This window comes from Mustela erminea, chromosome 13 (assembly GCF_009829155.1).
Source record: "Mustela erminea isolate mMusErm1 chromosome 13, mMusErm1.Pri, whole genome shotgun sequence".
NCBI lineage: Eukaryota > Metazoa > Chordata > Mammalia > Carnivora > Mustelidae > Mustela > Mustela erminea.
Window position 1 is genome coordinate 43,099,952 of NC_045626.1, and position 21,668 is coordinate 43,121,619.

General features: G+C 40.3%; 1 protein-coding gene and 1 pseudogene across 1 annotated transcript in view; both read left to right on the plus strand.

Annotated features, from left to right (window-relative positions):
• Positions 1 to 21,668, plus strand: part of CDH2 (cadherin 2) — a 211,525-nt gene that overhangs the window by 23,150 nt on the left and 166,707 nt on the right. Inside the window, exon 2 of the mRNA XM_032309845.1 lies at positions 5,045 to 5,156. Coding sequence (XP_032165736.1) covers positions 5,045 to 5,156 — 112 coding nt within the window. The remainder of the gene's footprint in view (positions 1 to 5,044; positions 5,157 to 21,668) is intronic.
• LOC116572583 lies at positions 12,760 to 12,891 on the plus strand (annotated as a pseudogene).

Below are 21,668 nucleotides of genomic sequence, written 5' to 3' on the forward strand. Positions count from 1 at the left end.
GGGAGAGCATGCTTCCTTTCCTCCCTCCCTTCCACTCCAAAGAATCCCTGCCCTCACTAAGCCTCTCAGTTTTAACTGTCTGCATACTGATACAATCTGCCCCTTCCTTCTTCCTGCAGCCCCTGTCTGATTCAAGTCTGTGTCCTGACTTGTACCCCAGCTGTCACTTGTCACCGTCATGCCCCCCCCAACATTTTCCCACGAAGTATCAGAGACTTCTATATCAAATGCAATCTGCCTGTGCTTAAAATCTGTGTCCGAGTCCCCATAGGCAACAGGATAACCCCAAGCCCCTAACCATTTATGATCTAACCCTGTCTAACTCTCCATCCTCAACTTTTGACTTCCTGCCTTGCTTCTTGGACTCCAGTGACACTGAACTCATTGTAATTCTCCAGGCAGTCTGCTGTTTCTTGCCGCCTTGTTCCAGCCCAACAGTGACCGCCTGGGATGGCTTCCCACTCCTGGGTTCTGTGTGGGAGGCCCCCGAACCCCTGCCCTGGGTTCTGTCGGTCTCTACCTCCTGGTCGTCACTTTCTATTGCAGTCACTTCTTTATTTTGTACTTGCATTAAGCCTTGAACTTCTTAAAGACAGTGAGGGTGTCTGGTTGGGTTTCCATTGGCAAATGCATACTCAGTACAAGTTTCTGGAAGGAATTGTGTTGTAATTATTTGTTCTACTTGGAAAGACTGTAGGGTTAGCATCTTGCCTCTTCCTCTTCCTGGATGTGGGTCTTGAGAGTATTTTACCACTCTGAGTGAGACCTGTTTGCTCATTTGTAAAATGAGGATAATTTCACCATTCTCCCCTACCCCCAACAAGGGGCTCTTATGAGAATCAGGTGAGATAGTAATGTTTATAAATCTTAACATGCCATTCCAGGGATCACGGACTACAGCCCTGATGCCCATTTTTGTATGGCCAAGAATGTTTTTTTCACATTTTTAAATGCTTATAGAAAGTCGAAAGGAAATATTTTTGCCACTCAAAAATTAAATGAAATTCAAATTTCAGTGGCTATAAAGTTTTATTTGAATGAACAGAGCCGAGTTCATTCCTTTCCCATTGTCTATTAGGGCTTTGGCATTGCAGTCGCTAAGTTTGGTCATTTCAACAGAGTTACTGTGGCTTGTTGAACCTCAAATATTTACTATCTGGCCCCTTAGAGAAAAATGTTTGCTGACCCCTGCCTTGTTCAAATATTAGGAAAATGCATATGATTCACAGCTGCCTCCTTGAACCACAGAGTACTTTTTGAGGGGAAAGTTTCTCTCTTTGAACTTTTGGAGCCTCATCCTGGGTCGGGCAGAGTGATCCGTCGACGTTGGGGCAAACCACAGGGGCACGGCTTTGGTTTTCTGAAAACGAAGATGTCCCTATAAGGCTATGAAGGACAGTTTGAAAAGTCAGTGAACTCCCCACTACGGGGGGAGGGTGGTTAAAGGGTGGATGGACACCCAGTTTTCATGAGTTGCTGAAGAACAAGGTGTTTCACTCTTGACCCTATTGACGCTTTGGGCTGAGTCATTCTCTGTCCTGTGCCTTGTGTGTTGAAGAGCAGCGACCCTGGCCTTCAGCCACCAAAGGCCAATGGCACCCCCTTCCCAGCGGCCACAACCAAAAATGTGTCCATACGTTGAGTAATTTTTAGAGCTTGTTTTTAAGAAAACACATTATAGCATAACAGCATGTTATTCTATGAATCCATTTAGAAGAAGAATTTAGAACAGTTTTAGCTATTTAAAATGAGTCTGAAGGGGCGCCTGGGTGGCTGAGTGGGTTAAGCGTCTGCCTTCCGCTCAGCTCAGTGGGGAGTCTGCTTGTCCCTCTCTCCCTCCCTCTGACCCTCCCCCTGCTTATGCGCGCTTTCTCTCTCTCTCAAATAAATAAAATATTTTAAAAAATGAGTATGAAAATATCATAAAATAACATATGACCCCCATGAGTATTTAATATTGGTAGCTAGGATTTGCTAGAGATGTGCCTTGCAAACATGATTGCAGAAATTCTCTCAGCTGCCTCTTACAGGTAGGCCCCTTTTCCTCCACGAGGAAGCTGAGCAGAAAGATTGAGCAAAAGGTAACCTGTTGCAGACTGAAATGACCTTCTCTGAAGCAAGCTGGAGATGAAACTAAGGAGTGAACATACAGTGACTTCATTCGGCCTTGAAATTCCATTCCTGTGGGTCTGGATGAGGGGCATGTTCCTGGGGCTTCTCCCACCTTAGGGCGGATTCCCAGGAAAATTAGACAGTAGCCGTGTGGAGATCAAGAAAAGGTTCCAGTTTTCCTCTAGTAGTTAGACGTCATGGATCTCTGGGTGCTTATCCAACAGCACGCTGCCCTAACCCGAATGGCCATGTTGGAATGTCACCCCGGTTTACTTCGTGCTGACCATGTTTGCATCCGCCCTGCTGCCCCTCCAGAGCTGTGCTCCCACTCACCCTTGGCTGGAACCCTGCCACGGCCTCCCTCTGCAGAAGCCTGGACTGGAGGGGTAGGGGTAGGCCAACTGCTGACCGATCAGTGGGATGCAGAGTTACAACACATTGGTCCATTTTGTCTGGTGCACCGGGGCGTTCCCTTCAGTTGTTTCGGTTAGCTCAAAGCAAAAGCTTTTACTTATTACTGAGTGCCTGCTCTTTGCCGGACGGACCCAGTGCAAATTCCTAGATATTTCCAGCTGGCAAGAATTGAAATAGCATCCAGTGTCCCAAACTTGATGGGTGTTGGAAGCTCTCCTCATTACTTCTCACTTAGTCCCTAATGTTTTCTTTCTTACTAGGAAATAATAGAGCATACAGGATAAATAAGGAATAATATAATTTGCACCCATGTTCCTGTGCATATCTTCACATTTTACTGGAAGAAGTGAGTTATTATGAATAAAATCAAAGCCGCCTGCCTGTACCACCCTCCCTGAGGCCTTTTGTATCTTGCCCCCCCAACCCCACTGGCAGGTTGCCATTGTCCTCAGTTCTGTGTTTATCACTACCTTGGACATTTTGATATTCTTGCTTTATAAGTGTCAGTAACATCACATCTTTTGTATTAAACTTTACATATACAAATGGAGTACTAAATCATGCTTTTAATTTTGTTTCTGATTTTTTTCAATATCCAAGTTATAGAATGCTTTGTCTGTGGTCTGAGTTTGATGTGTTGCATAAATAGATTTCTGAACTTAACCTAAGAAGAATAGTCTTCCCTGGGTGGATTTAGAATTAAATTTCTCTTGCAGTCTTGTATGAAAGTTAAAGAAACTGACTATTTGGAGACGTAACCCTGTGGACGAATGTAGCTGCAGTCATTCCATTCTAATGCTGTAGGGTGGTTTTTTTTTTTTGGTGATGTGAATATTTTGGTGGCTGTTTAGGTAGTCTTCAGGCCCTGCTGTTATAGCCATGCCGTGGTGGACGTGAGAACATGCCCTCACTATTGACTGCAGCACCCACAGGAGAGTTTCCACAGGAATATACCCAGCATGTGGGCTGGGTATATTCCACATCTTTACAAGAATTTTCCAAACTGCACTCCCGATGTGCCCTTACCAGCTCCATGAACACCTGTACGATCGGGTTGGTTACTCCGGACCCTTGACCAGATGCAGTCCTCTCTTGCCCATAACAGACTTAAAATTGTTTGCTAATTTGGAGGGTCTGAACTATTCTCTCACTGTTGCGCCTAATACTTTTTTTTTTTTTTTTTTTGAGATTAAAGACTATAGTATTTAACAAAGTTCAAATGGACTTTTTTCTTTATTTTTCCAGATCAGAAAAGAACGGTTTAAATATTAGATTAGCGTGGATTTTTATGACTTTAGTATTTGCACAACTTCTCATGCAGAATCCAGGTAGGCCTTTAATTATGAAGCTGTGAGGCTTGCTCTGACACCTGCTTACAGGTTTCCTTCTTTGTGGGACTTCGCTTCTTCTTTCCTCCCAGTATCTGATTCTCCTCCCCAGCGCAGACCACGCCTCATGTTGTCCCTGCAGCTACTGCGTTCCCTCTGGCAGCCGTGTCCACTCCTCCTCCTCCTGTGTATGCATCCCCATCTTGGTTAATGTAAACGCTGCACGAATTCTGTTGAGCACGATGATGCTGTCAGTAGGGCCGGAAGACGTAGGGAAGCTGACTTGTGGGGGGTAAGTGCATAGCACTTGGTATGACTAAGTTACAACCGCACTGGGCAGTTAGTTGCGTATGTGATAACAGAGACAAAAATGACAAGAGACAGGGCGCCTGGGTGTCTCAGTGGGTTAAAGCCTCTGCCTTTGGCTCAGGTTGTGATCTCAGGGTCCTGGGATCGAGCCCTGCATCAGGCTCTCTGCTCGGCTGGGAGCCTGCTTCCTCCTCTCTGTCTCTCTGCCTGCTTGTGATCTCTGCCTGTCAAATAAATAAAATCTTTAAAAAAAAAAAAAAAAAAAGGCAAGAGAGACTTCCTAAGGGAACATAATTGTATTCCTCTTTGTTTATATTTTTAATGTGTCCCTGCCCTCCAAATTAGAGACATACAGACTTTTGATTGATTGGTTTTACTTGGTACAAAATACTCTATATCATGCAGTAAGTATATCGCAGTTTTGTCTTTTAATGAACCTGGTATATCGAAACAAACTTCATAGCTGGAGACTGGATGAGAATGTAAAAATCTGTATTCTTAATGTATACGTTTTTCTTGAAAAGTTAAGTTGGTGATGGTGATATGTGGATCCTGAAAACTAGTTGGCTGCCCCACGCCCCCGATCCACTTTACCATTCTTCAGGGACGATGCCCATTTTAATGGAAATGCGTGGTCTTTAGAAGAAACTAGAATGTGTATTATTTGGATTTTACTGGACAGGACAAGTGGGATTTGTTTCTTCTACTCCAGTTATCAAAAAGATTAACCCTTTGCCCTCTACATTCTAATTGTAACCGTTCGGAAACAAAGGGGTTGTTTGTACAAGATAGCTGAAAAATTGAGGCTTTATGCCAAGTGGAATGTTTCTCAGTTGAAGGAGGTAGCAATCATTGCACATATTTTTTTTCTTGTGTTGCAGGCGTCTGTAGAGGCTTCTGGTGAGATCGCATTATGCAAGACTGGATTTCCTGAAGATGTTTACAGTGCAGTCTTATCACAGGATGTGCATGAAGGACAGCCTCTTCTCAATGGTACTATCTCAAAAGATGTATTTGTCCATACAGTGTCTATGCTCTTGAAACAAATTAGCCGTTAAAAAGTCTCAAAATCATCTCTACTGTATAACAAGTAGGAATTTTTCACAATCGCTATAATGAGACTGTAGGGACTTTATTTTAGGATTACAGAAGAGCTTATGAATCTCTTATGTACATAATTGGAAGGATCCTAATCTCTTGAAAACATCAGATTTCTTCCATTTTTCATTTATAGTAGAAACCATTATGTAATTAATTTTTACCATTTTTCTGCGCACATTTTACTTTTTTTGAAGGGTATGTGCCAAACATCTGATTCCAATGGTTTTAGAAATTATTTATGGCAAAAATCCACTTAGCATTTTGAATTAAAGAAATAAAGAAATTACTATAGTATTATCTTTGATAAAACCTGTCAAAGTTCTTTAACATTTAGCTAAATTATCATAAAGGCCTTAGCAGATTAAATCTTGAGGCAGGAGCATGAGATCCGTATTTTTGTTATGACACTGCTCGTAGAAATTACTAGATCGCTAATTCAGCTGTTAACATATGTGAATTTCCAATATAGACATATCTATTGACATGTGGGTCAAGTTCATTGTGGTAATCATGTCAGTACCTCTCGGTAAAATCTGAAATAAAACTTGGAGTATCCTAAGCAAAATTGAAAGCCCCTTCCTTTGTCTCTAATAAAGAGATATATTTATTTGCCTTCAGGCAAATAAAATTTTGGTTAGTAGTATTTTCATGGGCTTATTTATCATTACATAAAATGTCATTGAAATGTGAAAGCAAGAAGAATTGATTAGTGAGTTGTATTTAAATTGTTATTCCCCACAAATCGTGCATATCTCTAACGCCTTTTAGAGAGCTCCTTTTAGAAAATCCGTGCAGCCTCAACTAATTAATTTACACAGGGCTCTACCACACAGCCTTAATGTGTCCCTGCAACACTGACAAACCTTAGTGGTATAATACTTAAGAAGACCATAGACAGAGGACTTTGAAATGTAAATGGCCTCTTAGCTATGAAGGCTCTTTAGTGCAAGATTATCATTTTATCTTCATTTCTATTCTAATTGTGATTTGCTTACACCTGTGTATTCTTTCTGTAGTTGATTTTTTTTTTTAAGACACCTTTCTATCCTTGCCTTATTACATGGTATTTTAATGAGTAAATGTTAAATTAGTCTCTCTCCACACTGAATTGCTCATCTAGTGGGTGATGGTTGACATGATAAAGGTTTAATTCAAATCAAATCGCAAATGTAGATTTTGAGTCTTGGAGTTCTTCTGCACGTTTGTCATTTTCTTTAAATCTGTGAATTATTATATGATGTCCTAGGATCTATGTGACCAGTAAATATCATTTGAATACTGAAAAAAATGCATCAATGATGCTTTTCTAGAATAACTTAGAGAAAAAAAAATGTCAGTGGAATTGTTGCATTTTTGCCATTTATTTCTGAGATTCATTTTTAAATGGATAAATCTTTCTCTCAGTCTCTTTTCCTAAAACCTTGTTGAAATTTGCTGGTTAAAGATCAACACACAGTCTGTCATTAGAAACCATGGATTTAAGATGAAGTACATTGGCACGTTGGATGGTTTTGCAAATGAAAACTTGTTTTCTGACTATTAGATAATGCCGGTAAGAGTAGAAATTGGGCATAGTGGCTTGCCAGGGTGTTTTTAGTATAACCTAGACGCTGGGATTTTGCTTGAGTTGTAAATGTGAAAGGTCGAAACTACTTTTGACTTTGTGCTCTCGCCATCATTGGGAGAAGTATATATCATAATCTCCGATAGAAATTACATGCTTCGGTATGGCCAGTTGTTACCTTCTTTATCCTTAAGCGTTTTTTTTTTTTTTCTTTTCAAACTATTTCTCTCATGCCACACCATTACTTTTCTCTTTATCATTCATAGAATATGTGAAAGGTCACCAGCATCTGAGAGCTTAAAGCATAAAGTTCAAAATATTGGTCAGTAGAAAACGATGTTTTGGGGTGAGGAAGAAGACTTACACAGGCTTTTGAGAAAAATCCATTTTTTACAAGAGTGTTGTCCCCAGTTGTGTTTCCTTTGGAGAATTGTTTTTTATTTTTTTTTATTTTATTTATGTATTTTTTTAAAGATTTATTTATTTATTTATTTATTTGACACAGAGAGAGAGAGAGAGATAGATCACAAGTAGGCAGAGAGGCAGGCAGAGAGAGAGGAAGGGAAGCAGGCTCCCTGCTGAGCAGAGAGCCCGATGTGGGACTCGATCCCAGGACCCTGAGATCATGACCTGAGCCGAAGGCAGCGGCTTAACCCGCTGAGCCACCCAGGTGCCCCTGGAGAATTGTTTTTTAAAAGGAGTCTATGTTTTTACCTGTTATATCTTTCTGGAGTTCTTAGTACATCTATACACCGAACCCAAAGACCATGCCGGGACTGTGTTCATGAATTCTGGGCACTGCTGTAAGTTCATTTACCTTGTACGTACTATGTACTATGTAGGCCTACCTTTTGTCAAGTTTTGTGATTTATGATGTTTAAGGAAAGAAGTAATTGGACATAAGATATGTATTAGAGTCCTCTAAAGCATTTGCCTCATGGTAAGCCCTGCTGTATTAAAGTTTACAGTAGAGTCTGAAAGCCTCCTGAAATCATAGCTCCTGACTCTTGATGCTTCCTCTGATTTCTCACTGATGACATTTGGGGAGAGGGGCATACAGTCATATGTATAGTATGGTTTCATAGGATATACCCCTGGTGCACTAGTCTTTGCTCCAAACTCTGACATTTTGTTGTAGAGGTGTCATGCATGATGATGATTTATCGAACAATAAAACACCATAATCTTTGTGAAAAGTGATTGGAATGCATTAAGCATTAGATGGATATCCAGTTGGTATTGGTCACGTTAGTGAAACACTATGTGGAAGAAACAGAAAAATGTCAAAGCTGGGCTGGAGTGTGCAGAGCATCCTTTCCTCCCACACACCTTTTGTGCTTTGCTGCTCTGGTGAATTGCATAGGAAGAATGAACCCAGTGAGCTAGTTCCAACCCTCCAGTTTCTCTTCCGGTTGTCATCGGTATGTCTTCTTTAAAATCATAAAGAAGACAAATGTATTTGCGATCAGCCTTTACATTTCGTGTGATAGCGTGTTGAATATTTCCACTCTTCTGAGAATAGTTCAGTATTAAAAAGTGGCCATGTAGACCTTCGTTCCATTTTGTTAGCAAAGCCAGATTTTGCTTAACTGGGCCTCTATTTTTGTACTTCCAGGTTGTTCCCAATTTTTCTCTCTTACATAGAGTGCTGCTATGGAGATGCTTTTTTAGAGAACTTTGATTTTTCTTCAGGGATATTTTTTAGGGGGATGTATACTGAAAAGTAGAATTACTAGGCCAAAGGGAACGTAGACTATTGACAGTATTTTTTTTTTTTTACATTTTTGTGGGACACTTCCTTCCAAGGCTAAACGTATGTTAGTTCTTTTCTACATCCTCACGACCATTTAATTTTATAATTTTTTCATTTTCCTCTTCTCTCTGGAGTGAAAAACATTCCTTTTTCCTCCTGTGTATTCTCTGCTTTTGCCTTTATAAGTTAGGATCAACTGTAATATGTTGAGGTACTCCTTTTTACCTTGCATTTGTCTGTTCTGTTTTTTTTTTTTTTTTTTTTTAGATTTTATTTATTTATTTGACAGAGAGAAATCACAAGTAGACGGAGAGGCAGGCAGAGAGAGAGAGAGAGGGAAGCAGGCTCCCTGCTGAGCAGAGAGCCCGATGCGGGACTTGATCCCAGGACCCTGAGATCATGACATGAGCCGAAGGCAGCGGCTTAACCCACTGAGCCACCCAGGCGCCCCTTTCTGTTCTGTTTTAAAAGCATTTATTACCACCCCCCTCATTTTACAGATGAGCAGACTGGAGCTCAGAGTGAGAGTATAGGCTTTTCCTGTGATTATACAGCTCTTTAGATGGTTAGCTGCAGATCTGGAGTTAGAACCCTAATTTAATCCCGATGACAGCGATGATTAAAGAACAAAACAAAACATTATGGTATAATCCAGGGAAGAGTGAGAGCTAGTGAGAGCTAGCCTAACTGGCCAGGTGTCTTGTGACAAGTTCATCTTAGAGCTGGTCTTCCTTATTCCCACCTCACACCATGACTGTGTGCCACAAGACATATTTGGGAATTGGTGACTATGGAGCAACCAGAGCTCTCTGTAATTAAAAAAGACATTTCAATTACTGTCACCATTCGTATTTTGTGCGTACTTGTTTACAAGTAGCAAAATCTAGGGCTCTGCAAAGTAATATTTAGTCTTTAGTATTTAACTTCTACTCTGCTGAACTAGAAAAATCTCTCATGGTAGCATCTTACCTGAAAATAAAATCACTGCAATCATAAATTTTCATTTTGCCACCAGCAGTGTCTCTGACACTATGAAATCACAGCCACACCGTGACATTGCAAAGAGCATCCAGGCTGTTTTGCGTGTGGATGTCAAGAGTGATTTTCCTGCGTGTTGCACATTGGTGGTCTACGTGCTTAGACATTTCACTAAGTAAACTCCTCCAACTCTGGTCAACATAAATAGCAACCTGCAATTACCAAGAATATTTTCAGTAATCCATTTATACTCACCAACTCTGGGCAGGACATGATGATTATTTTCAACTGGAGGGAATTTGATTTAGATTAGTTTACTTACTGATTGAGGCTTGTCTGCATTAAGAAGCTCTGGGGAAGCTGTAGTGTACGGTATCTTTAGAGGAGAGTACGAAAATATTTTTTATCAGTTTAGCAGGACTTCACAACTGCACTACTTCTAAAACATTTTTTTTATTAACATATAATGTATTATTTGCTTCAGGGGTATAGGTCTGTGAATCATCAGTCTTACACAATTCACAGCACTCCACATTGCACGTATCCTCCCCACTGTCCATCACCCCGCCACCCTGTCCCTCCCCCGCCCCACGCGCCCCCAGCGACCCTCAGTTTTTTTCCTGAGATTAAGAGTTTCTTATGGTTTGTCTCCCTGCACTACTTTTTTAATGAGTACTCTTGTGTATGTGAATTGGAAAGCCATCCTTATTTTAAGTAGCTCGCTGTGTTCGAGGCTTGTATGGAATTGTTGTGAAAACCTTGGCTTTCTTTTCTGTTCTTTTTGTTGTTGTTTTTTTTTTTTTTTTTTTTATTCTGACTTTTTTTTTTTTTTTGGGTACTGAATGTGTAAATGTTTTTAAATATTTGGAAGGTAGGTTTATAAACATCGTATTTATAAGGTTAGCTAGCGACTTGAACTTAATTGATTTCCAATGATTGTGGGAAAAGGCACTAGGTACTGAGATTGTTTTCTTGGATATTATGATAAGCTCTAAGGAGTTACAAATGAAATGCAGCCCTGTGGATTCTCAGGGGTGGAGACCTTGTTTTAATACTGCATGACAGTTTTTTATTGTGGTTTTTTTTTTTTTTCTTTTTAAGAGCAATTAAGTATGTAATAAGATCAACATAAGAACTAAGAAATATCATTCTTGTTTTCATCATCTCATTTAGACTTTATTTAAAACTGGGAATTTTTTGCATCCCTTTTGATGTATTTTAGGTCCATCTTTCTTAATGCATTGCTGCAAACCAAGATAAGGCAGTTCGAGTGGTCACTTTTCTTTTTTTTTTTTTTTGGTCATTTTAGAGTTATTTATAGCCTTCAGTGATTTGGAGTAGCTGAGGCCTGCTCTCACAAGCTTGCAACCAGGTCTGTGTTAAAGAAAGTAAGTCACTGTTCACATAGGCAGACATATTAGCAAGCAGGCACCCAAGTGGTTTAAAATCTGACCTTCTAAGATCCAGAGAGGCCCTTTCTCAATGTCCCTTGGATTCTCTAGTAAAGGTCTAGTGGAGAATAGAGGAAAGACATAGTAAACACGTGAAATTTACTGTATGTCAGATGCTATAAGTGCAGAAAACGTGCAGAAAAAAATGTGCAGAAAAATAATGCAGAGAAGAGAAATAGGGAGAATGTGTCATTTTGCAGTTTAAATAGGATGCTTCGGGGAACATCGTTGCATAGGAGATATTTGAGTAAGAACTGATGTTGGAGGAGATGGTCCAAGAACCATACATATTTAGGGGAGGAGCATTCAAAATAGAGTAAACATCAAGTACAAGGGCCCTGAGGCAGAAGTGTGTTTGGAATGCTGGAAGAGCAGCAAGGACCGTGGTAGGATCTAGAAGAAGGGGCAGAGTAGTCAGGGATGAGGTCAGATGATGTTAGAGCTGTAATGGGCCACACTGTGTGGGGCCTTGTAGACCACTGTAAGGACTTTGGGTTTTACTGTGAGGAGGTAAAAAGCTATTAGAGGGCCTTCAGCAGAGGAAAAACATGACTGACTGATAAAATAGCATCATTCTGGCTGTTGTGTTGAGAAAAAACAAAGGAGATAAGAGGGGATGTTGAGACCACTCAGGAGACTAGTGATAATGTCGGTGAGAGAAGATGGTGGCTTGGAAGAAAGCAACAGAGGTAGGAGAAGAGGTTGGATTTTGAATATTTAAAAAAAAATAAGTTATTGATGTGAAATTCACATAGCATAAACTTAACCATTTTAGAGGGAAACATTCAATGGATTATACATTTCATTGTTTTACAGCCACCACCTCTGTCTAGTTTCAAATCATTTTGAATCATTTTCATCACTTAAAAGCAAAACCCCTTATCCATTAAGCATTTTCTCCCAAATCTTCCTCCTCCACCCAGTCCCATAAACCTTTTTTATCTGGTTTCTTTCACTCAGAGTCATGTTTCGGTGGTTCATCCCATTGTAGCCTGTGTCAGTACCTCATTCCTTATCATGGCCAACTAGTACTCCATTGTATGTATGTAAATATGTATATGGTTTGCAATTTGTCTATAAACTATTCATTCATTGGTTGATGGACATTTGGGATGTTTTCACCTCTTGGCTGTTGAGAATACAGCTGGTATGAACATGTAGTATACGTAGACTTTTCGAGTACTTGTTTTTCATTTCTTTTGTATATACCTGGGAGTGGAATTGAGGGGTCATATGGTAATTCTGAATTTAACTCTTTGAGGAACTACCAAACTGTTTTTCACAGCACCTGGACCATTTTGCATGCCCAGTGGCAATATACAAGGATTCCCTTTCTCCATTCCTCACTAAAACTTATTTTGATGGTAGCCATCCTACTGGCTACAAAATGGTACCACTTTGTGGTTTTGGTTTACATTTCCCTAATGAGTGCTGATATTGAGTATCTTTTCATATGTGTCATTTGTGTCTCCTCTGGAGAAATGTCTGTTCAAGTCCTTTGCCCATTTTTAAATTAGAATTTTTTTTTGTATTCTGTTGTCAGAGTTCCTTATATATTCTGGATACTAGACCCTTAATAGATACATGATTAGCAAACATTTTTTTTCCCAGTTTCTAGGTTGTCTTTTCACCTTCTTGGCAATGTGCATTTAGTCACAAAAGTTTTTAACTTTAATGAGGTCCAATTCACCTATTTTTTTTTATCTTGTTGCTCTTGTGTTTGGTGTCCTATCTTAAGAATCCATTGCAATCGCTTCTCGGCCTTTTGGCTAAGATCAAGTGTAGAATCCATTGCAGAATCCAAGCTCATAAAGATTTCTCTGTTGTTTTCTTCAAAGAGTTTTATGGTTTTAGCTCTTATATGTAAGCCATAGACCCATTTTGAGTTAATTTTTGTGTGTGGTGTGAGATAGAAGTCCTAGTTTATTCTCTGAATCTCTTTTGACAGTAGAGCTGACAGGATTTGATGGCTTGAGTGGATAGTGTATAAACAGAAGTCAAGAATGACTCTGTTAATTTTGTCTGAACCCTGGGAAGGATGTTAGTCACTGTTGTGTGGAAATCAGGAACTTGGTGTGACTATGTGGAGAAGAATATCAGAGATGTCAAAGGGACATTTGAATGAAGGTTTGGGGTTCAGTGAAGTAAACTGGGCTGCAGAATGGGAAGTACTAAGTGTATAAACAGTTAAGTAGAACCAATACTCAGGCTGAAGTCAGCCCAGTGAGAGGAGGAGAAAACCAACGAGAAAGTAAATAAATGGTTTTGAATCAAGAATTTGAGCACTCCAGTGTTAGGAAGTCAGGATTAAGAGGAGGAGTGGAGACTGAGAAAGAGTGACCAGGGAAGTAGGATAAAAATCAGTAAGGTGTGGTGTCTTCGAAGGCATGTGAGGAAATGTGTTAAAGGGAGGGCACGATCATCTGGGCCAGGTGCTACTGTGAAGGATGAACTCAGATGAGAACTGGAAATTCACCATTGATTCCATGACATGGAGTAACTGGTGTCTTCTATTTGGGTGTGTTCAACTGTCAGGTGGAGGAGGGAAGCTGGATGCAGATAGAGTTTTCCTTTAACAGGAAGAAGAGAAGTTAGGTGATGGTTGGAGAGAGATGTGGGGTTAATCGAGGATATTTTTTAAAGAGGGGAGTGTCACGTTTATATGATGATGGGGCACATATTCCAATAAGGGGGGCTGGTGATAGTGCTGAACAGAGGAGCTAATTGCTAAGACAATGTCACGGAGTAGACTAGAGAAAGGAGATCAAGTGGGACTTAGAAACCTGTATTTATGACAAGCTCCACAGATGTTTTTATGTACCTGCATTTGGGAACCACTCTAACACATTTTTGTTGAGTCACTCCTAAAATGGTTTAAAATCCTTCATTCCAGCTTGATGATTTCATGTCAGCAGAAGGTTTGCTCTACAGAAATGGCAGATAGGATAAAAATGAAACCCTTGTGGTGTTCGATGATGTAAACAGTGTTTTCATTGCTGTAGCATCCTTGACAGATGGTTATCCAGTTTCTGCAAGAATACCACTGCTGCTCCCTCCCCCCCAAATGAGGAGGAGATCACTCCCTTACAAAGTCTGCTCCGTCTTTGGAGAGCTCTAACTGTTAAAAAGTGGTTTCTTAAAAAGTTTAACTGGAGCATATGTTCCTCAGATTTTTACCCACTGGTGCCTGTCTCATTTTTTGGTACCACACAGAACAGCATGTATGTTCTCTTACACTCTGAGGTCATTCATTTCATCATTTTTCATTCAATGAGTATTTGTGAACATTTGTCAGATGTCAGGCCTTTTTCAAGGAGCAGGCAGGGGTGGTCAACAAGATAGGCGGGACCCCTGTGGTAGCAACCTACCCTGTAGAGATCCTTCACGTACCTGCACACGGTCACCTTTGCTCCTTAAATCTTGTCTGCCCCAGGCTGAACATCACATGGTTTCATGTAGTTTCCTCGGTGGTATTTGAGCATTCTGGTCTACGCCTGCTTTTCAGTAGAGGAAACCGAGGTTCCCTCCACCTCTGAACTCCTACCTTCTGTATCCTGCCCACGCTGTAGAGGCCTTCTTGCCTTTGATGTGGACGCGGCCCTTCCAGCGCTGCCCAAGGTGGACTCGGCATTGTTTCCCGCTGCATGATTTTGTTGGCTCCTGTGAAGACTGTGGTTAACTAAAACTCCTGGGTGTTTTTCAGATGAACTGCTTACCATCTTGCACTTGTAAAATTGATTTTTAAACTCAAATGTTAGACCTGTAAGTTGATTCTTTTTTCAAAAAAGCCCTCGTTTCAACATCATCTGGAGACCCCACTGGCAACCCAAACACATAGTAGCCTCAGAAATCAATGCCGGTACTTACTTTAAATCCTCATTTGAACAAAGGGTGTACGATAACATCTACAGGTTTTGGATGACATATGCTGCCAAATCGATGGCGTAAACCACACACACACACACACACACACACACTTTAAACTGTTAAATGACCAAAAAGCGGTTGATGAGTTTCAGCCTGCAGCAACTTCAAGAGATATGTTAAGAGTATTTTTCAGCTCATGGCCTATGATTTTCTTAAATAAGACTTCTTAACATCAGGCAATGGAGAAAAGGCCTATTGTAGATATTTGAAGGTATAAATAACAAGGGATTTAGATTGTCCCAGTTACTACTGTTTCAGATTCCTGCTGAAAAATGAATTTCACTAACTTTAACAAAGAGTAAAGAATAATCTATTTTCAAGAATGCATACCTCTTTTAAAGCACATCTAAGTTGTTACAAAGTCTCCGGCTTCTTCTTGAGGACTGTTGTATCAGTAAATGGTTGTCCCCTAAACTGAATCCTAAACTGAATGGTGAGCCCATTATGGCAAATCCATAACATTTGCAAATTGAGCACTATTGGGGGTAACTTTGTGTTTTGAATCATGTCTCGGTAGGAGTTTCAGGTTTCTTTCTTCAGTTGTTCCTTGTTGAATCTTTTATAGATCACACCGGGTTGGGATTTGTTCACTTCAAAGGGAAGGTCACTGTCCCTTGATCTATTATTACTTCTTCTTCCAGTGGATGAGGTTCCTTTTATGGATGCTTTACTTTCCTGTTGTTTTGGGGGAGAAAACGTCTTTTAGGGTTTTTTTCCAAATGGAATCATCTTTTTTTTTTTAAAGATTTATTTATGTATTGATTTATTTGACATAGAGATAGAGAGAGAGCACAAGTAGGCAAAGTGGCAGGCAGAGGGAGAGGGAGAAACAGTCTCTCCACTGGGCAAGAAGCCTGATGTGGGGTTCGATCCCAGGACCCTGGGATCATGATCTGAGCTGAAGGCAAGCACTTAACCGATGGAGCCACCCTGGCACCCCTGGAATCATCTTCCATGCTAATATTCATAATCTGAGTTGTATCAAGAATGAAACTGAGAATGAAGCCTCTTTCGAAGGTGTGTGTTCTTACTCCAGGTCGTGCGTTCCCAGTGCCCCCCCATAGGAGCAGATAGTTCTTTGCGACAGTGTGTCATTTCACCTCATTTGGAGATTTCCAGTAGTATGAGAGGGTATCCCTTTATCAAAAGAACTCATCAGACTTTAATCCAACTGTCTATTAAATTGACTGTTGCATGGTTCTGTATTATTTATATGCTTTTATTACTTCGAGTTTAACTTTTGTTCCTAGTGTCCATATTAAAAAGTACAGGCAATAACTCTAACAACACTCTCTTGTTTTAACTTTTTTTTAAAGCCAGTGTCATTGGCTTTCAGATTTTGGGGGTGCTTGAGAGTTGCCCTGGGGGGAGCTTGTTAAAATTCAGATTCTAAGGCCTACCCCAGATTTTAAGGTCTTAATCCTAAGTCTTAGGTCTAAGGTCTTAGTCCTAAGAACACATGTTATTACAAGTGAACTCCAGGCGATTCTAATAAAAATGGTTTTCCACCAAACAGACATAGTTGGATTTAGTGTGTATTTTCATGACAGAAACACAGATCAGATGGATTTTTAGAGATATACTTTGGAGGTTGTATATTACCTCCTCATTTTTTGTCTTTTTTCTTTTCTTTTTTCAATATTGAAGCCTGCTTTCTGTTCCTGGATAAATACTACTTGCGTTTAAAATAGACATTGGTGAAACCTTTGTTCATGTTAATGTTTGATCAGAACGTATCTATATGGGGTGCCTAGGTGGCTCAGTTGTTAAGTGTCTGCCTTTGGCTCAAGTCATGATCCCAGGGTCCTGGGATCGAGCCCCACATTGGGCTTCCTCCTCATTGGAGAGCCTGCTTCTCCCTCTCCCTCTGCCTGCTACTCTGCCTACTTGTGCACTCTCTCTTTCTAGCTCTCTATCAAATAAATAAATAAAATCTTTTAAAAAAGTAACATAACTATATATACTATTATTGCATTTTTGTTTGTTTTTAAATATCTTGATATTTATTTCACCAGATGCTCAAGTAAAGAGGCTAGTAAATTCTAGTTTAAGTGTGAATAAATAGACTATTAATTCTGTACTTACCTGGTTAAAAAAAAATATGGCAAAGAAAGTGGCTCATAGGTTCTACCTCCAGTTAATTCCTAGTGAAATCTCCTCCTTTCTTGGCTGCTTCATTTACTTGCTGATATTATGGTATAACTAAAGGTGTATCTGTCCAGAGGGGAAGCACCAATATATTGCATTTGATTTTCCTCTGACATCAGCAGGCCTTCCTGAGGTTATCCTTCCATATTGGCATTTGACTTTACTTAGCAGAATGTTGAATTGCATTTTATTTTCTTTAAGATTTGATTTATTTATTTGAGAAAGAGGGAGTGAGAGAGTCTGTATGAAGGGAAGTGGTAGGGAGAAGTGAACTCCCCACTGAGCAGGGAGCCCAGACACAGGGCTCCTTCCCAGGACCCTGAGATCATGACCTGAGCCAAAGGCAGACCTTCCACTGACTGAGCCACCCAGGAGCCCCTTGAATTACATTTTAAAGCCCTATAAAGAAGGGTCAGTTCATTATTATTTTGTCTTATTTCAGAAATTCACTTTAAATTAACTGCTCCAGATTAGCAGGCATTATGAATTTAAGGAAATGTTAATATGGAAATTTTCAGAGCCTGGCATGTCTTTGTGCTCTGTACATTGATTGAGCAAATACTTGTTTTCTGGCGTGTGCAAGGAAGTCAGCGTACATCACCTCGGAAAATGTCAGTGCCCAGCTAACACTTCTTAGTTGTGGTGGTGGGGAAAATAGTCTCAATCTATGGGAATCATTAAATTATAAATACTTCTCTGTAGAATCTGTGTGGTTTTCAAGGCCAAAAAGAATGGACCACCTTAATGAAATAATCAGAGAAAAATCTCCAACATTGCTGAATATTTGTTCTCCTAATTCCTTTGTGAAATTAAATCCTGCAGATTTTCACATTATGTATCTATGTAATTATTCCTTCAGTTCAGTCACTTAGATCTGCGATGGCATCTTTTGTTGACTTGTCATCTATTCTATTGATGCCGAAGACAGTTAGTAAAGCATCTTGTTGCATTTATGTTGTAGGAAAATGGTCCCTTATGAGGTAATCTCACACTAACTACTCAAACTGATAAAGCCCGAGTAGGATATTGTCACTCCATTAATGATTAGCAAATTAGCAGACAGGCTGAATTCTCAGGCCATATTAGTGCCCTGTTGACAGAGGTTTGGTAGTCTTCCATTGAAACATCCTAATTGTTTAACGCGTCTCAAATAATAATTGTAATTTATCATCTTCCAGGCAGCTGTTTAAATAAACTGGACAATTAAGAACAGATGCATCCTTTGTTTTGCTGGTTATTCATATATGATGCTAGTGGGTTCAATGTGGACATTTCATCAGTGTTCTATAGAGATTTGTGAGGATCGTCTTTACCTTCGGCATTCAGATTATTTTTTTAATAAATGTGTTACATTTGCATGGCCCTTTCTACTTCTTCAGAAATTGAATAAATTTTATTTAGCTGCTGCAAACTCTTGAGTCAAGTAGGACAAGGGGGTAGGGTGAGGGGGTGTGGTGGGGACAATTTTATTTTCACATAATAAAACTGAGTTCACAGAGGTGAAGTGATTCACTTAAAATCATAAGATTAATAAGTGGCTGAATGTGGTCTGGATATTTTCTTCTGATTTCTGTCAACTATACAGTCCTTCCCCTCCAGACCTTCGAGGTTAGTGCTTCTCAGAAAGGCTGGTTCTGACAAGGCATTTCATGTACCTTCAACTTCCCCTCCCCTACTGGCCAGTACTCTGTTGCTTGTTTGGTCTTTTAAAATCCATGTTGCCAGTGCCTGTTCATTTTACCATTCTTCTTTTCCCAAGAATGATCACAAAACCTTGCTCAGTTTCCTTAAGGTATTAGTAAGTGCACCCAGAGTTCTATATTTTTTCTTCCATTTTTGGACTCAGCCGGAATACTCTTATGCCATGAATGTTTTCTACTTAAGAAATAGCAATTCATTTCTATGGAAGAGGATAGAAGACAAATGTAGCCCCCAGGATGCAGCATCCTGGTTTTGCCAGACCCAGTGGCTGGCTGTTAGCTGGGCATAGAGAGAGAGATGATGCTCTTGTTTGCCGCAGATTATTAAGTGAAGACCTGGTATAGGAGAACATGAACGGAAACCAGAACCAGAAGACTGCGTACACGCAGATCTCATGATTCATTAATATTAATAGTTTTTTTTTTTTTAATTTATCAAGTTACTTTATGCACCAGGTCCTTGATAAAATGGCCTGGCAACAGTGACTCAGTGTTGCAGGTAAGGAAATTCAGAAGTAAGCAATTTTAACAGGATTTACCCAAGGCATACTATTAGCAAGTGGTGGTACCAAGAGTTAACCCCAGGTCTATATGATTTCCATTCCTGTGCTCTTCCTGATAGACCAGGCTGTCTCCATAGGGTGTGCCTGAAAATGTAGATCGGTAAGGGACCAGATCTGTAGGGATGACTTCATGGAGAGGCAAATGAGCTACACTTTCAAGAGTGGAAGTTTAGGTAGAGGAAGAGAGATGGATAAGGAATATGTGTGTGAGATCAGATTGACATGGGAAGAAGATTTTTACTGGAGATTACTTCCCCAAATTGTAGATTGATGGGACCAAGTCTTGAGGGCCCTCAAGTGCCAGAGGATGGGATTGAGTTGGCTGATGAGGTAGGAGGCTTCTAGAGCTGGGAAGGAGAGTTAGAAGAATTAGAAATCATGCAGAGGACAGTTATGGATGAAGCTGACTCTAAAGGTTGTAAACAGTAGGTGACTCATGTCTTGTGTGAAGTCAGTTTTGTAATAGACATCATGGTGGCCTCCCCCCGAGAGTCCTTCCTCGGTTACTCTTTGGGTATCTACTCCTGGAAACCCCACAGGGTTCCTACCTTTAGGAGAAGCTTAGTCCGCCTCTGGTTCTAGGGAAGAGATGTCATAGTCTCTTCCTCTGACCATGGTGGAACGCTTAAATAGTGAGCTCAAGTTTAAGGAAAGAAATATTGTTCCCTCTCAACTTGTGTCTAGATCTTTTCCCCCTCATGTCATCTGCCCCCTCCCTCCATCACTTTACCTGGATGGGGACCACGGTTCTCACCCTCCCTGTATGGGTACAAGGAAGCAGGTCATGTCAAGAGCTCTTGTTGTCATCTGCTTCCTGGCAGAGTGGAGAGAAGGAAAGAAACCTCACCCTTGTTGCAGTTACTGAACAGCTGAATTAATATGATCCAGAGTTTTTCCTATTCCTGGACTTCTGGTCATGTTAGCTGATAAGCCCCATCAATTGTGTAAGGCAGCATGAGATGAGCTTTCTGTTATGGGCAGGGAGTTGCATCCTAGCTGATAGTGGGTTTTGCTGAAGGTCTCAGTCACAATGGGAGCACAGACTTCATAACTTCTGGGAAACAAGAAGCTCATCTACGTGGCTGTGGCCAGAAAGGGGGACTATCAAGGTAAGGAAACGAAAGGGGTTGCTTTGATCAGGGGTCTGTGATTTTTCTGCCATGGGCCTGACATAATGGTCATTGCTATGAGGTGGGGACTGTGTCACTTATTTATCCAGTACCCCCAGTCCCTGACACAATGCCTTACAAATCCTTCGAGACATTAGTTGGGAGATTAAGTGAATGAATGTGTGTGTGTGAACAACAGTTTGGTGGTTTACTGAGAAAAAGGAAATGAGGTCAAGGAGAGTATCATCTATTGCATGGAATTATATGGAAATTAAAAGGAAAGTAAAGTTCTTAGTAACTTAGAACGGTGGAAATGGGGTAATAGTTTGTGAATTGGTGGGAAGTGTTTGGGTAAAAGGAAATTGTAACTAGGCCGTAGGATCACACCATTTAGGCTACACAAAACTGCTTTGGGAACAATTTCTTCTTTCTCCTTAATTTTTCTCTCTCTCAAATGGACCAATTTTTTCTAAATGTCTTCCCTAATATTTTGATTTTCTTCTAAGAATATATTGTAAGATGGAGCAGAAAGAAAAATTAAGGTTTTTTTCTAGGTCAGATCTTAATAGAAAATCACCATGGCAGTGAGAGATGTTGCTATGCGAAGATTCTATCAAAGTGTTCCTGTAACTTGTCTAGGTGGGAAGGGAGGTGTTGACATTAAAAACCTGCAGTGTGCTTGCATTGGGGCCTTGCTATGATCGTTTTTTGCTCCTGTGGCCTCTTTTCTTACAAAGTAGGGATACAAAAGCTGTTCAGAGTGTTAGATTTTTAAAAACTGACAGAAAATTCACTCTGAGAATTTTTTTTTTCTTCCTTTAGTGCATTCAGGATGTGGCAAGAGAATACCATAGACTGAATGACTCATAAACAACAGAAATTTATTTCTCGCTGTTGTGGAGGCTGGGAAATCCAAAGGTGGCTGATTGGGTGAAGGCCAGCTTCCTGGTGTGTAGACAGCCGTCTTATCAACTCTATCCTCACAAGGTGGAAGGGTTGAAGGAGCCCACCTTTTTTTTTATTCTTTTTTTTTTTAAATATGAGGATACCAATCCCCTTGTGGGGGATCCCCCCTCATGACCTAATCACTGCATAAAAGCCCCACCTCCAAATGCCAGGTATCAGGGAATACGTTTCCACGTAAGAATTTTGGGTAGCCACAAATATTCAATGGATAGCAAATCCCTAACAGAAAAGATACATTTTAGTAT